This window comes from Bactrocera dorsalis, chromosome 2, assembly GCF_023373825.1.
Source record: "Bactrocera dorsalis isolate Fly_Bdor chromosome 2, ASM2337382v1, whole genome shotgun sequence".
Classification (NCBI taxonomy): Eukaryota; Metazoa; Arthropoda; class Insecta; order Diptera; family Tephritidae; genus Bactrocera; species Bactrocera dorsalis.
This window is the reverse complement of record NC_064304.1, coordinates 85,432,472-85,446,308: the sequence shown is the minus strand read 5'-3', so window position 1 is coordinate 85,446,308 and position 13,837 is coordinate 85,432,472. Positions and strand designations below refer to the sequence as shown.

Genomic DNA, 13,837 nt, shown 5'->3' with positions numbered 1-13,837 from the left:
GACACACCAACACGTGCACGGTGGGCAGACAGGAAGAGCAGCGCACACTAACACAGACCGACACACACCCTAACAGATAATAACACCCGCGCGCGCACAAACTGCCATTGATGCAGCGCCAAAGCTAAGAGTGCCGCAAAATACGAAAAAATGCCAAAGAGCAGCAGCAACAGCAACAGCAACAGCAACGGCCGTAGCGGCGACAGCGCTGTGCACGCACACAGGCGACATAACAGGCGAAAAAAAAACCAACAAATATAAAAATTCAAAAAGGACGAAATAAAAACAAAGCGGAAAGAAAGAAATGCAAAAAACATAGTTAGGCAGAGCGAGGCGCAGTTAGCGTCGCCGTTGCTGCCGCAGCTAGGCGCAGATGATGATGATGTTGCTGGCTTAGGGTTGTTGCCTGGTGTGAGCTGCGTAGTTGGTGAGGCGGTGTGCGCAGCACAGCTGGCGCGCGGTTGGTTGGGTGGTTGTGTTAGCGGCGCATACGGTTGTGTTGTTATTGATGAAGGCCGCTGATGTTGGTCACTCTAATAGTAGCAATGGATGTGGTGGTAGCGCTGGCGCGCCGGCCAACACACTTTCCGACAAACAAGCGGCTTTAGTGGGGGGATTTTTTGTTGGAAGCGCTTATTGAGCAGACAAAAACGATTCGACAGCAACACAATGGAGGCAGCCTTTGAAAAGACAATACCAACAAACGTATTGCAATAACAACAAGAGGTAGCAACAACAACAATAATTCATCAACAATAACGCATAAGTGTAAATGTTACTGCTAACAGGCGGAATGAGCGCTATTGTTGGCGCAGCTTCATTAGCAGAGTAGCAAGCGGCGTCAATGTAGCGGTCATTACCGTTATTCTAATGTCATACCTTTAGCCCAATGCCATTATCACTCCAAGCGTGTGCGTCTTCATTATTATTCTATGCGCCGCATTTCATCACGTGACTTTCATTGCACTCGTAGCATACTTTTAGACAATTATATTGAGAAACGAGATCTTCTTAACTCGGAATTTTGAGAACTACGTCTAAGCATTAAAGAAACGGTGATTATTGTAATGCAATTTAGCAAATCATTCACAATACTGCTTAGGTTTGACTACAACAACAATTAAATGGCACAAATAATGGCCAACAGCTACGTCGCATGACACATAGGTCTGTTAGGGCAAACATGTAGTTAATTGATTTACGCATATGTTGGGATAGTCCCTCTACTTTCCGAAGTATTCCGATGTGTGCGGAAACTAAGAAGCAGTCAAACATGAAGAATTACCCGAAAAATGGTTGATATATTGCAATACACCAACACTTTGTTTCGTATTCTACAATGCTCTTTGTTTTTCTGTTCGCCTACGTTACTCTCTCGGCGCCTCCATATTGATAGTCTACATAACCTGCTTTGAGCAGATGCGATTGATTTCTGTTTCATTTGATATTTTTTTTTTTTGCTGAAACCTCATTCGAAGTTGATGTGAGGTTAAATACATTGATTCGGTATTTGTAGTAAATGTAGTGGCAGCACTAAGGCACATTTTATAAAATATATTTGTTTATTTGTTGCAATATTGCAACATCCCAAGAAATTTTGCGACAGATTTGACTTTCGATTTGTTTAAGTGTGTTCAGTTGGGACTTAGGTAGAAAGGTAGGAAGAGTGGATGTCTGACGACGCACCTAGACTTTTAGAAGGCTCATAGTGAAACCACTGGAACTAAAAACTACTCTCACATCATCAATATAATACCATTATGAAACCACCGGGTCTGAAATCACCCCCGTATCATCAACATAAAAAGTTTAACTGCGCAACTTACAAGACACCGTTAAGAAACCGACGAACAGTAGGGATTCTTTTTCTACGCGTTCGCATAGAATATGCTCTATAGTCTCTCTCTCTTCTTTACCTCTTAACAGTAGACATTAGACAATTATCAGTTAGCCCTCCTACTAAAGTTCATTCCTTTTGAATTCGAAAAATTGGCATGAGCGGCTCACAATCTATTCATGCCACATTTGTCTGCTTATTGGACAAGGGATTACTTGCAACAAGTTTTATGCCAGTTCGTACCTCTTGGAAACACTATTACTTCTTGCCTTAAAAATGGCCGCTTGCGAATAGGCAATCTTACAAATAATCATTTCCAAACATATCTCGAATATAATACATCTTTACCCTAAAATCCGCCGCTTGAGGTCAGATGGACGCATATCGAAGTGGTTAAGAATCGCGTCATACGAGTATATTAAAAAACGCCATATTTTTTCCCTCTTTTTTGACATTTCTCTTCATTAAGGTTTGCATCACGAAAAGATATACGATCCAACAACCAGCCGAAGTTATTAAATGTACTAACGAAATTCTGAGTCAGTGGTCAATTTCTCCAAATTATGGTCACGAAATCAGTCTCTCACACGTCGTTCTCAAGCGTTGGACATCTCTGTGACGTCGTTATGACAAATTTTGTGGAAAAAACTTGGAATACATCCTAACAAGGTCAAATTGTCGCAAGAACCGAAGCCGCTTGACCACCAGAATCGTCGAATGTTCGAATGAATTGGGCTGAGCAACCACTTGAAAAGAATCCGGATTTTTATCGAAAAATCATCTTCAGGGATGAGGCTCATTTCGGAGAATGGCCGGCGTCATTGTGTCGTACTTCTTTCGTAATGATCAAGAACGGCACGTTACTTTAAATAGGAATCGCTACCGCTCAGGGAAACCCGAATACTTTTGTACCAAATTGGATGATATGAACTTGGTCAATATGTGGTTCCTATAGGATGGCGCCGTAAGTCACACAACAAATGTTATAATCGATTTATTGAAATCCATGTTTGGTGAACGTGTTACCTCACGAAATGGCCCAGTCAATTTACCGTCTCGGTCGTGTGATTTGACGCAGTTAGGCTTTTTCCTGTGGAGCTACGTCAAGTCTATGGTCTATGCCAACAAGCCAGCGACGATTGATGAACTTCATACGAATATCGAACAGGAAATTGCAGCAATCTTATCGAGTTATATATATATCAGAAACTATATATTTATACCATTAGCTCTAATCCTAGAATTACTACTAAAGGGTGTTCCAGTTTTAACGGTGAATGTACCAATAACTTGGTTGAAATCGGTCGGGCGGATTTCGAGATAAGTGAGTTCACCTAAAAGTGGGCGTTGTCACGCCCATCGTACAGTTTCCCTCCTGCTTTTATTAAGCCTTCTCATACCGTTTCGAGTACAAAGTTTCATATCTCTGTCGTATTTAATTATTGATTATTGTAATTCCACTCAAAGGTGCGGAACTCACAAAACAGAATCATGAAGAGTTATCGTATACAGTCCATCGCTTAAGCTTAAACCACCAACAGGTATAATTTGAGAAACAAAGAAACCGAAATTTAAATATGCTTGTGTAAATAAATTTCCAACCCTTTCGAAAACAGACGCTCACGCACAATCCAAACATTCACGACTTTATCGCGCTGCATTGCTCTGCCGCTGTTTCTGTCGCTAAACTTTCTTTACTGCGTAAGTTTTTGCTAAGATTTTTCCGAATACACTTAGACATATTCGCCAGTTTTTCTACCACGGCGGTCAAAAGTGTCCTTCATCAAAAACATATCCTTCGTCAACTTCATCATCACCTTACACAATGTTATTATCTACATTGGTGCGCTGCTTGGCACAACAACAAGACTTTACTGCCTTTTCCGTAATTTTTCAATTCGTTCTGCTCCTTTTACATTCACTAGCTTACTCCTTTGAGATAGCTAGCCAGCGGCATTTCTCGACCCACCCACTAAACTCCTTCGTCGCTTACATTTTTCTCCGTTTTGACTGAGAAAAAATTCAAAAGCGCATTTTTAAATATTTTCTACCACTTCAGCTCACAGCTCTTGCACAGCCACACTCAGAGCACAGACGCACCCGCCTCTTGCCGCGCTAACGCAGTTGGCTAGTTCATAAACCCGCTAGCCGAGTGGCTCGACTCCCACCGACCGCTCCAGAGCTACAGAGCTTGCTGAATAAAAACAACAACACAGTAAGCATAGTATTCAAAGCGAGAACAACCCCAAGGTACTGTATGCAGGTACCGTTGTGTGTATGTGTGTGCGGTTGTGTCAAGTTATTCAAAAACCACAAAAAAAATTTAGGCCGGCATCATGTCAAAGCCAAATCTCCTGTTGTCTAGCAATGCCAAACACCACTCCAGCCCAGCGAATGCCGCACCACAACTACACATTTATGCACTAATACAGAAAATAAGAAGAATCCAACACCAACAAAGCGCAGCAGTGGCGCGCTCAGCTGTTGCAGTACCGCCCGTCTGGCCCACCTGCTTTCTTCAAAAAAAATTAAAAGGGCACAAAAACAAAAAAAAATCAGCTATCTGGCTATGAAAAAAATCAACAAGGAGTTGCAGCAGCAAAGGCAAAGGCAACGACACAGTTAACGGCGATGGCAAAGCCCAAAACTCAAAAAATAGAAAAAATACATCAAAAAGTCGCACACAAGCACGAGAAAAAATGTTTTGCATTCTAATTTTTTTGCAGCGCGCGCATTTTTCCCCAATGTGTACAATCAGCGTCGTCACCGGTCCCCACCACTTGCGCCGTTAACCATTCATCTGTACCATGCCATGCCATCCATTCACAATACAACACGGCTCACCTCGTCGCAGGCGAGAGATGCGTTCAACTGTCTATCGGCGTTTTACACCAACACCAAAACAAATGCCAGCTCAGCTCCACTACATCCATACTTGCTTGCTATACATAAATACGAGGCTCACTCCACAGGCTGTGTTGATGCTGGTGTTGGTCGCGATGGTGCTTGCTGTCAACCCACTGCTAGTCGTACTCCAACGGCCTCACCATTAGAAGTACCGAAACCGATTGCCGACTGAGTGGCCGACAAAGCACGGACTGGCTGACCGCACGCATGAACAGTGGGCCATTACTGAACATCTTTGGGAAGAAATCGAATCAAATATTTAATGAAGGAGATAGTTTGGAAAAGCTATGGCTTGCTGAAACTGCAACTAACTTTAACTTGTAGTGTTTATATTGGAAAAATCATCTTGAACTAACCAAGAGATATTTTTCTGAAAATTTTCGTATTAGGACTGTGCCATCAACATTAATTACCAACGCAAGACCAAAGTCCTCCGAAAATTGACATTGGTAGAGCGAAAGTGTGTCTGGTGGTGTTGTTGGAAGCTACGTGAACTCAAATGTGGATCTATAAACTGTATTTTTTGTTGTAATTAAAAACATTCTTCTTTTTCTTTACTGGTATGGAAGATTCTAAGCAAAATCAAGTCCTTCCGCACCCGATCTTTCCATGGAGATCTTCCTCTTCTACTGCTTCCTCCGGCGGGTACTGCGTCAAATACTTTCAGATCTGTAGTGTTTTTTCCATTCGGAGGACATGGCCCAGTCAGCGTAGTCATTATCTTTTAATTCCCTGAACTATGTATTTCAATGTCGTCGGTCATCGTTCCATCGAATGCTGTATTCGCCGTTGCCAATGCGAAAAGGATCTATCGCAGAACCTATCTCTCGAAAACTCGTAAAGATGTTGTCATCGTCCATACCTTTGTACTAATATAGTAGAATTATGAGTGACTGAGTAATGAGTTTGGTATTTGTTCGTCGAGAGAGGACTTTACTTCTCAATTGTCTACGCTGTCCGAAGTAGCACCTGTTGGCAAGAGTTATTCTACATTGGATTTCGAGGCTGGCATTATTGTTGCTGTTAATACTGGTTCATTGGTATTCAAAAGCTGGATCCAAGCTTTAAGCGTTCAGTTAATGATTTAAAAGTTACACTTGATAAACTATTTTAATTTAATTGAGTTGTACTGGACTGGGACTTCGGTAGTAAATTTCTTCACTTTAGGGTTTGTTAAGTAAATTTACTACAAATATCTACAGAGTATTTAAAGTGACTAATGTACTAATCAGGAATATAAGGCAGGTTCGACTCCGCGCGTTACATCCCGCGTAGGGCCAAATACTCTGCGGCCTTCACGACCTTGTTGACCTCTGACCGACACGCAATATGCTTAAAATGAAATATTTGGATTTGGTTGGAACCTAGGCTGGTAGCCGAATTATTCTACTCTATTGTTATGTGGGGGTGACACTCTGCAGAAATGACTTATTGGTTAATGCCAAGGCTGTCTCAATCCCCTTAAAACTCGGGCAGTCGTCAGAGTACGTTCCTCTCCCGCCATTACTCAATTGAGCTCGCTCTCTGTGAACTCAAAGTTAGTGAAAGAGTACATTATCTCACTAAGAGTAGAATCAAGCTACGTCTACTTCTATTATACTTGTCTGAGTGCCTAGCCACATCGGAATTCATCGGAAACTATGAAGCCGATGAGCAAACAAGAAATAAGTAAGGTCACATGGATAAGAAAAAACCTGTGTTTTATTGTCATCGTGTATTCGCGCGCTGTATCTGAAATTGATGTCAGTCGCTGGAATTGTGGCAGGAGGTAGGCACTTTAGCGATATGCGACGGTCCTTTTGATACATATTTAGGAGATCTGAGCATCACAACTGGTTATTCTTACGAAAAATTATCCTATTTACCTAAACCCGACCTAAGACAATCACAAATGGTGAAAAACCTATGGGATCATTTAAAAATGATAAGTCAATTAGAAAAATTCCATCTAATAAACGATGAATTTATATAAATACTAATTCATTCGTTCCGAAATGATAATTTAAAGTATTCCAATTGTTGTTATTTATGTTTTATAGTCAGTTGTAAACACGACACATAACCCTGTTTTCCTTAAATACACAGTAACTGACTTTTATCAAATTATTTGGAGTTTGGGCCAATATTTTTAAATGATGAATGTATTGAATTCGTACTCGCGGCAATCACGTTACGAACCCACGACTCAGCATATAGCACTCAGGCACTCAAACTCATAAATGCCTCGCCGCTAATCGGGTGTTTGCAATAAATCGCAGGTGACAAATTTATGATAGCATTGTAGTATAAATAATGCATTCGATTGCAAACAATTTCAATCCTATTATGAAATACGCAAAATTATCTAAACTCATTGTTGTAGTGTCAATAATAAATATCAATCAAAGAAATTGCCGTTTCCATAATTAAATAAAATTGCTGCCAGACTTGTCAGACACGAAACCTATTTTAAGCGGTCGCTACAGTCAGCACATCGGTACTTCTACATAATTGTGATTGAAAGTAATCATAGAGTAGTCATTTGAGTACTGCCTATAAGCGCTTCTGGGTAAATTTACACAAAAAATTACACAAAAAAGTTAATAGCTAAATTCAAAAATACTTCCCACTCTAATGGTGAGCTCAAATTTTTTACTGTTACCGCATTACTAAAAAGTTATAATCAATATATCAATAAATAATAATTTTTACAATTTATTTTATACTTTTCGTTTACTATATTTTTCGAATTTATAGCAATTAAGTAGTTTTAGAATTGTTAATGTTCAGAGACTTCAAATATCAATGAATTGAGCCGGACGTAGCGCATTGAGATTAGATAATTTTTCACCCACAATCGCTTTAACTAAATTACATTGATATAAATTATTCAGACAAATATTTCATTTAAATATCGGTAACAATCGGAACAAGTTTCAGTGATCATCGGTTTTTGAAAACAAAATAGTTATACACAAACTTAAACAATGATCAATCATCGACTGCTCATACTTGCTCTCTCACTGGTCCTACTTGGTTTTCTTGCTGGAACTAGGGCACATCCTGAAACAGATGCAACGAATAACAAATTGGATAAGCAACAGTCCATGGAGATGACCACACCGACTGCAGGTGCTGCGAACGAGACGGGTTTCGACTTTGAGGAAGTAGTGCGCACTTGTAATGCCAGTTACACAATACCGTTAGGTCAGTTTAGGCGTAAACGTATGAAACATTCGAAGTACAAATAAATAGTATATGGTTTGCTTGAAAATATTTCCAGAATACATACAGCAATTCAATGAAACCGCAGAATTACCGAACATAACGGACAAAACGGGCATGGTAAGTGTGATTGAAGAGATTGTGATCAATATATTTTCACTAATCGTTGCCTTTAGTGTTTCCTGAAATGCTACATGGAGAAGACGGGCCTTTTGCGAGATTGGCAGCTGAATCCAACACTGATCCGGCAAACTATGTGGCCAGCCACTGGCGACTCCTTACCCGTCTGCCAGAATGAAGGCTGTAAGATTACTGCACTCTTGTTAGCAGAGCGGCAGATTTTTAATGATAATGATTTTGATTTTCGTTTTCAGCTCGTGAGACCTGTCCTTGCAAGCGCACCTATGCTATCGCTAAGTGCCTGACGTTACGCGCTCTCGTGGATGCCCGCAATAAGCCGTTGGTTTGACAACATTCTGTCAACGTCACGAACAACAATGAATCTTAAATGGTCGCATAGCCACATATTATTAGCAACTTGTTTGCTCTTCGTGCACTTTAGCGCAAAACGAGTTAAATATTTAGATCTACACTATAATAAATAGAGTTAGAAGCACTTAAATTCCTTTGCAGTTGCACTTATATTCTTAATGGTCCGTTGATCGGAAGATCCTTTATTCATTTGTAGCATTTTTATGGCTTACTTGTGCAACAACAGTGTCTGTGAATGAAATTGTAGGCACATGTGCATATGTACAGCTCATAAAAATATGAAGGATTGAAAAATGCTGTTTGAAGATGGAATACTTATAAAATTTTATCTAGCCTGTCTCTGCATTTTGCTGCTTAAATAAAAGTACTAATACAAAAACTAAAAAAAAAATTGATTTTGTTTTAAACTCTTGTCATTTTTCTTTTAAGAAAACAGTTAGCTTCGGCTGTAAAATTTCAAATTTTTCAGACACAAATTTGTCAAGATTGAATTTTAAATGCAAGTAAGATGCCATGGAAAGCTATTACGGGTGAAGTTTTATGGGTTTTGGTAACTGCTGGCATTCAACAGAACAAAGATGGTAATGAAGTAATAGAGCCCCAGAGAATGTCTTTAGAAGCATGAAGGTAGTCAATGTAGTGGTTGCTGGAAAACGACTGCATATGTGCGGATTCCTGGCCAGAAATGAATGCCGGAAAACAAAATAGCTGAAGACGTTGTCAAAAGTGTTATCCACTAACTGGCTACTGAACCAGTACGGGAAATACATGAGTCGCTAAAAACGATACCTAATGAAATTTCCGAAATGACTGACTGACGAATCAGGGTGAGACAGAATGCCTTAAGGTCTTGCAGGATCGTTATGATTAAGTTAAGAGACGCACGAATGCGTTTTACTGACACGGTCCCGGAAGGAGTGCAGGGCGATGGACTTACTGACCTCACACGAGAGCCGGATGGCAATAGCAAGGAAATGTGTGAAACGCTGGTACACCTCCAAAGCTTCTGTGCAGTTTTATCTGGAAGTCGGTTTAGATATATATAAGCTTCGCAGTTCAAAGGACTAGATGAAGTAACAAGATTAGTTTACGTTAGTTGACGAAAGTTTAGCTCTATGACGAAAACTTCAGGTTAAATAGAACTGAACCTCCAACTTGGAATTACCAAGGACCAGTAGGTTAATGTATGGCGTAACAGCCTGGCGCTGTAGCCTAAAAGAGCGCTCTAACGAGGCATTCCGGCATCCATTTTGTGCGCTGCGACAGTGCATCAGACACACAGTGCCGCCACTCGCCTGGCGCTTTGCTTTGCACGCTTTTGCCACAATTGCACACTATTCACAAAACAGTCAAAGCAGACACGACTGTGTCCGCTAACACCCGTTGCTCCATATTGGATGTGCTTGCGCGTGCTTTTGAATAATAAAAAATTGTTACGAAAAGCAACAGCAACAGCAAATACACATTTTTTACGTGTTATTGTTGTTGTGTGTTTTATGTTTTGCATTACACTTTTTCTTTCGCGAGTTGGGTGTGTGTTGTTGTTTTACTTTTATTTCTGTTTTTATTTTTATTTTTGGCATTCACTAACTGGTCTGGACCGGACTGTTTCACGTGCTTTTTCGTGAGCCGTGGCTCGGTGAGGGAGGCGGTAAATGTGACGCGCTGCTGCTTTTTCTATTATGATGTCGGTTGTTGCTGTTATTGTTGCATTGTATTAAGGGTGCTTTTGCTTGCACGTAGTTGTTGCTGTCGTTGTTGTTGGCTAATAACGACGTCGGGGTCGGCTAGTGACGGCGGAAGCTGATGTTGATGATGACGTTGCTAATGATGTTGTCGATTTGTATGCATGTATAGGTGTATGTATGTACCAATGCGAGAAATATAGATGTTTATAATTTGCTACTTCATTATAATTACTTGCTATTGCGGCAGCGTTGCAGGCAACAATAGGCCTGATCATCCCTGCAACACAGCCGTTGCAGCTAAATTAGGAGAGATTGATTTCCAAATCAGTTAAAAGTGCTAAATAATCATGAAATATTTAGATATGTATGTACATATGTATGTGTGTCTCCGGAAACATGCATTGAACATTGCATAGCAAAATCACTCGTAAACGATAGTGACCATCGCCGCCTTTCGCATTCTTTAACAATCACCGTTATCTCACCCATTACAAACACCCAGTCGCTCATCATCGTCCGTTCCTCCCACTATTACTATTCATAGCCGTTTATTCGTACGCCCGTCGCTTTCTCTTTCTCCTTCTTCTTCTTCTTCTTCTTCTCAAAACGTTATATGTTTTTGCTTGCATTTTTTATGCGCTTTCACCTTGTTTTTGCTTTTTTCTCACTTTCATATTTATCCTTTTCGTCCGTGCGCCTCAGAACTGCGCTTATTTTTTATTTGAAAGTTTCTCCATTTTTTCTTTGCCCCTTTGCGTATTTTTTCCATTTTTAGCAAATCTCTTTCTTCACCATTTTTTCCAATTTTTGTTCAAGTTTTTTATTTGTTTTTGGTTTTTGCTATTTTACATACGTACATTTTGACCCGTACAAACCGATTCGCCGTCGCTGCCTCTGTCGCCGACGATGCGCCTATCGGGCAGTTAGATGTTGCAACATTTGTGTTGTTGTCGCAGTAGCGCCGTTGGTGGCGTTGCAACCAGCTACTCATTCATTTTGGTTAGCTATACTCATCTGTTGTTGTCTGTATGTAGCTAGTGCTTTTATTTTATTTTGTTTTGTTTTTCTATTTGGCTTCGTTGTTATTGCCAGTGCCATCGTTTTGCCTCATTCCTCATTTCCCATTCCTCATTCTTACATCGTGTGCCGTCGATGTGGCCGCATCGACAGTTATGGCTGCTGGCTACCATAGAAATTTTTTAGCTTTAATTGTATAGAATCTATGGTTGCCAACAAGCGCGTGACCACAAAACCATAATTAATTAACCGAAATTCAAAAGGCTAAGCATAAAGCTTAAGGGAAAAAAGGAGGGACCCTACATTCAATAGAACTCTTATAAAGAACATTCTTCACTCCTAACTTGCATAATTTGTTTTGCCAAAATCTGATCTGTTTGTGTTTAAATAGTCCAAAAATTTCAGTTTTATAAAATTAAATCTCGATATAAACAAAAAGTGCCTTTTGAAGGTTTAAGTTTGTTTCCAATGTTAATGTGTCTTAACTCTCACGACTCCCGCTTTCAAATGAAAATACCTGAAAAGTCTACTGACAATCGAGTTCAATGTATTACATGGGCTTTCGGGTTTCAAAAAATTGATTTTTTTATTGTCTTATTAAATCGACAACACCTCTAGTATATTGTCCTAAATTTTCAAGTTGATCCGTGTAATAGTTTCGGAGTTACTCAAGGCCGTAGAGAACTTGTGCGCTCGAGGCTAGCTAGGCTAAGTGCGTCTTTAAACACGTATTTCTCAAAACTGTGATTTCGAAGTCGATTGGCAAGATTTCTTGAAAACTACTCAACCAATTTTCATGAAAATTTACACAGGTCTTTGAAATACAATTCGTAAAGACTTGGACGAAAATTTTTTTTCGATTACAACTATTTGAAAAAAATATGTCACGAAATTTTCACCGAAATTTTCATTTTGAAATTTGAGATCGCGCAGATAATGATCAAAACAAACAGCTTCTATCTTTAGGAAAGAAGTTCCAATGCTGCAATTCAAAAGCTAGAGTGGAACAAGCTGATTTCGTTTGCCAAATCCTTAGATTTTTTGAATAGTGTTTATTTAGGAATAATTTGGGAGCAGAATGAGCCTAACGGTGAGTTAAGCGAGACTGCTTAGGATCAAACATTCATGCGACATTCCCTCTCAATCAGCTATCAACCAGGTCACGTGCGCGCTCAATGGTTTTATGAAATATTACTTGGCGCGAAAGAACGAATTTAAATCTGCGTTTAAAAAATCACGTGGCCACTCTGTCAATGCGTGTTTTGCCACAATTTTTTGCGTTTACTCTGTCCCACCCACCGCAATCATGTCCTAGCTGTGTGAGTGTGTATGCTTATGCGCCGACAGGGTAAGGGGGTGCAGCGGTATAGAAAAAAACACATTCCAATAATTTTTAGTCGGTTTTGTTTTGCATTTTTGTTTCTTTTTTGTGTTTTTTTTGCAATATACATACATACATACGAATTTGTTTTTTGCTCTGCTTTGAGTGTGTGGCCTGCAACACGGCGTGTAAGTGCAACAGCAACATGATGACAACACGACGATGCACATGCGTGCAATGCGTTGGTGCGTCGCAACAACAACAGCAAAAACGACGCAGCAGCTAACAAGCAAAGACAAACAAAAACAAAAAAAAAAGCTAGAAAATAAAACAAACAAAATAAAAAACGAAAACAAAAATGAAAATGAAAAAAGGAATGAAAGCAAATGCGAAAAAATGCGTTTTGTTGAGAGAGAATTTCGGTGTTGTTGTTATTGTTGTTGTTCAGCACTGCTAGGATTTCTTGTTAGGCCGGTGTGGGCCTTGCTACTTTTTGTTGTTGTTTTTGTAATTACCATCGCCCAACTGTGGATGGGTGGCGGACGAGCTAGACGATCGACAGCTAATGTGTCAAATAACGCACAACTACATATACAAATCGGTATGTATGGTATATACATACATCTATATGTTTGTATGTAAATTCGAATACCTATCGTTACGGTAATGCGGATAACGCGAACGTATGTACGTACTCGGGAGTTGACAAACCCACTCTTACGCAACAACGTGTGTATAATTATTCCGTGCAAATTTATATAGATATACATACTACACATACATACATACATACATATGTGTTTCCATATTGGAAAACAGCGCTACTTTATAAACTGTTATATGTACATACGTATATGCTTTGTATCTAGGTACACAAATGGGACAAATGCAAATGCACACATACAAAAAGTAGCAAGACTTTGTTCATAATTTTAAAATTCTTAATTTATCCCTCAAAGTCTATGTCGTCTCACTCAAGGTAATCTTCTTTGGTTGCAATACACTTGTACCAACGTTTTTTCCAATCCTCGAAACAGTTGTTAAAGCCAATTTTTGGAATAGCCTCAGTGTCTTCAATCGTAGCGATTCACGTTCAATGTCTTAAATTGATTCAAAACGTTTTCCACGGAACGGTGTTTTGAGTTGGCTGAATTGCTAGAAGTCAAACGGAGCTAAATCAGGAGAATATTGGTTGGAAATTGGCGAAAAACTCACGAAATATCAATGCAGTATGTAACGGCGAAAAACCTAAAAGTTGTCGGTCTCCTTTTACTAATAGCTTCACGCAATTGACGAATAACACTCAAATAGTATTCTTTATTGACAGTTTGGCCGGTCGGAAGAAATTCGGGGTGGACCACACTTCGAAAA

The 13,837-nt window shown here is 39.7% G+C and overlaps 2 protein-coding genes across 6 annotated transcripts in view; one reads left to right on the top strand and one right to left on the bottom strand.

The window, feature by feature from the left end:
* Positions 1 to 13,837, bottom strand: part of LOC105228567 (zinc finger protein rotund) — a 190,122-nt gene that overhangs the window by 45,213 nt on the left and 131,072 nt on the right. The window lies entirely within an intron of this gene.
* Positions 7,518 to 8,831, top strand: LOC105228510 (general odorant-binding protein 84a). Its single transcript, XM_011208365.4, has 4 exons — positions 7,518 to 7,930; positions 8,007 to 8,068; positions 8,125 to 8,251; positions 8,323 to 8,831. The coding sequence occupies exons 1-4, from the start codon at positions 7,711 to 7,713 to the stop codon at positions 8,415 to 8,417; spliced, it is 504 nt and encodes a 167-aa protein (XP_011206667.2). The 5' UTR covers positions 7,518 to 7,710; the 3' UTR covers positions 8,418 to 8,831.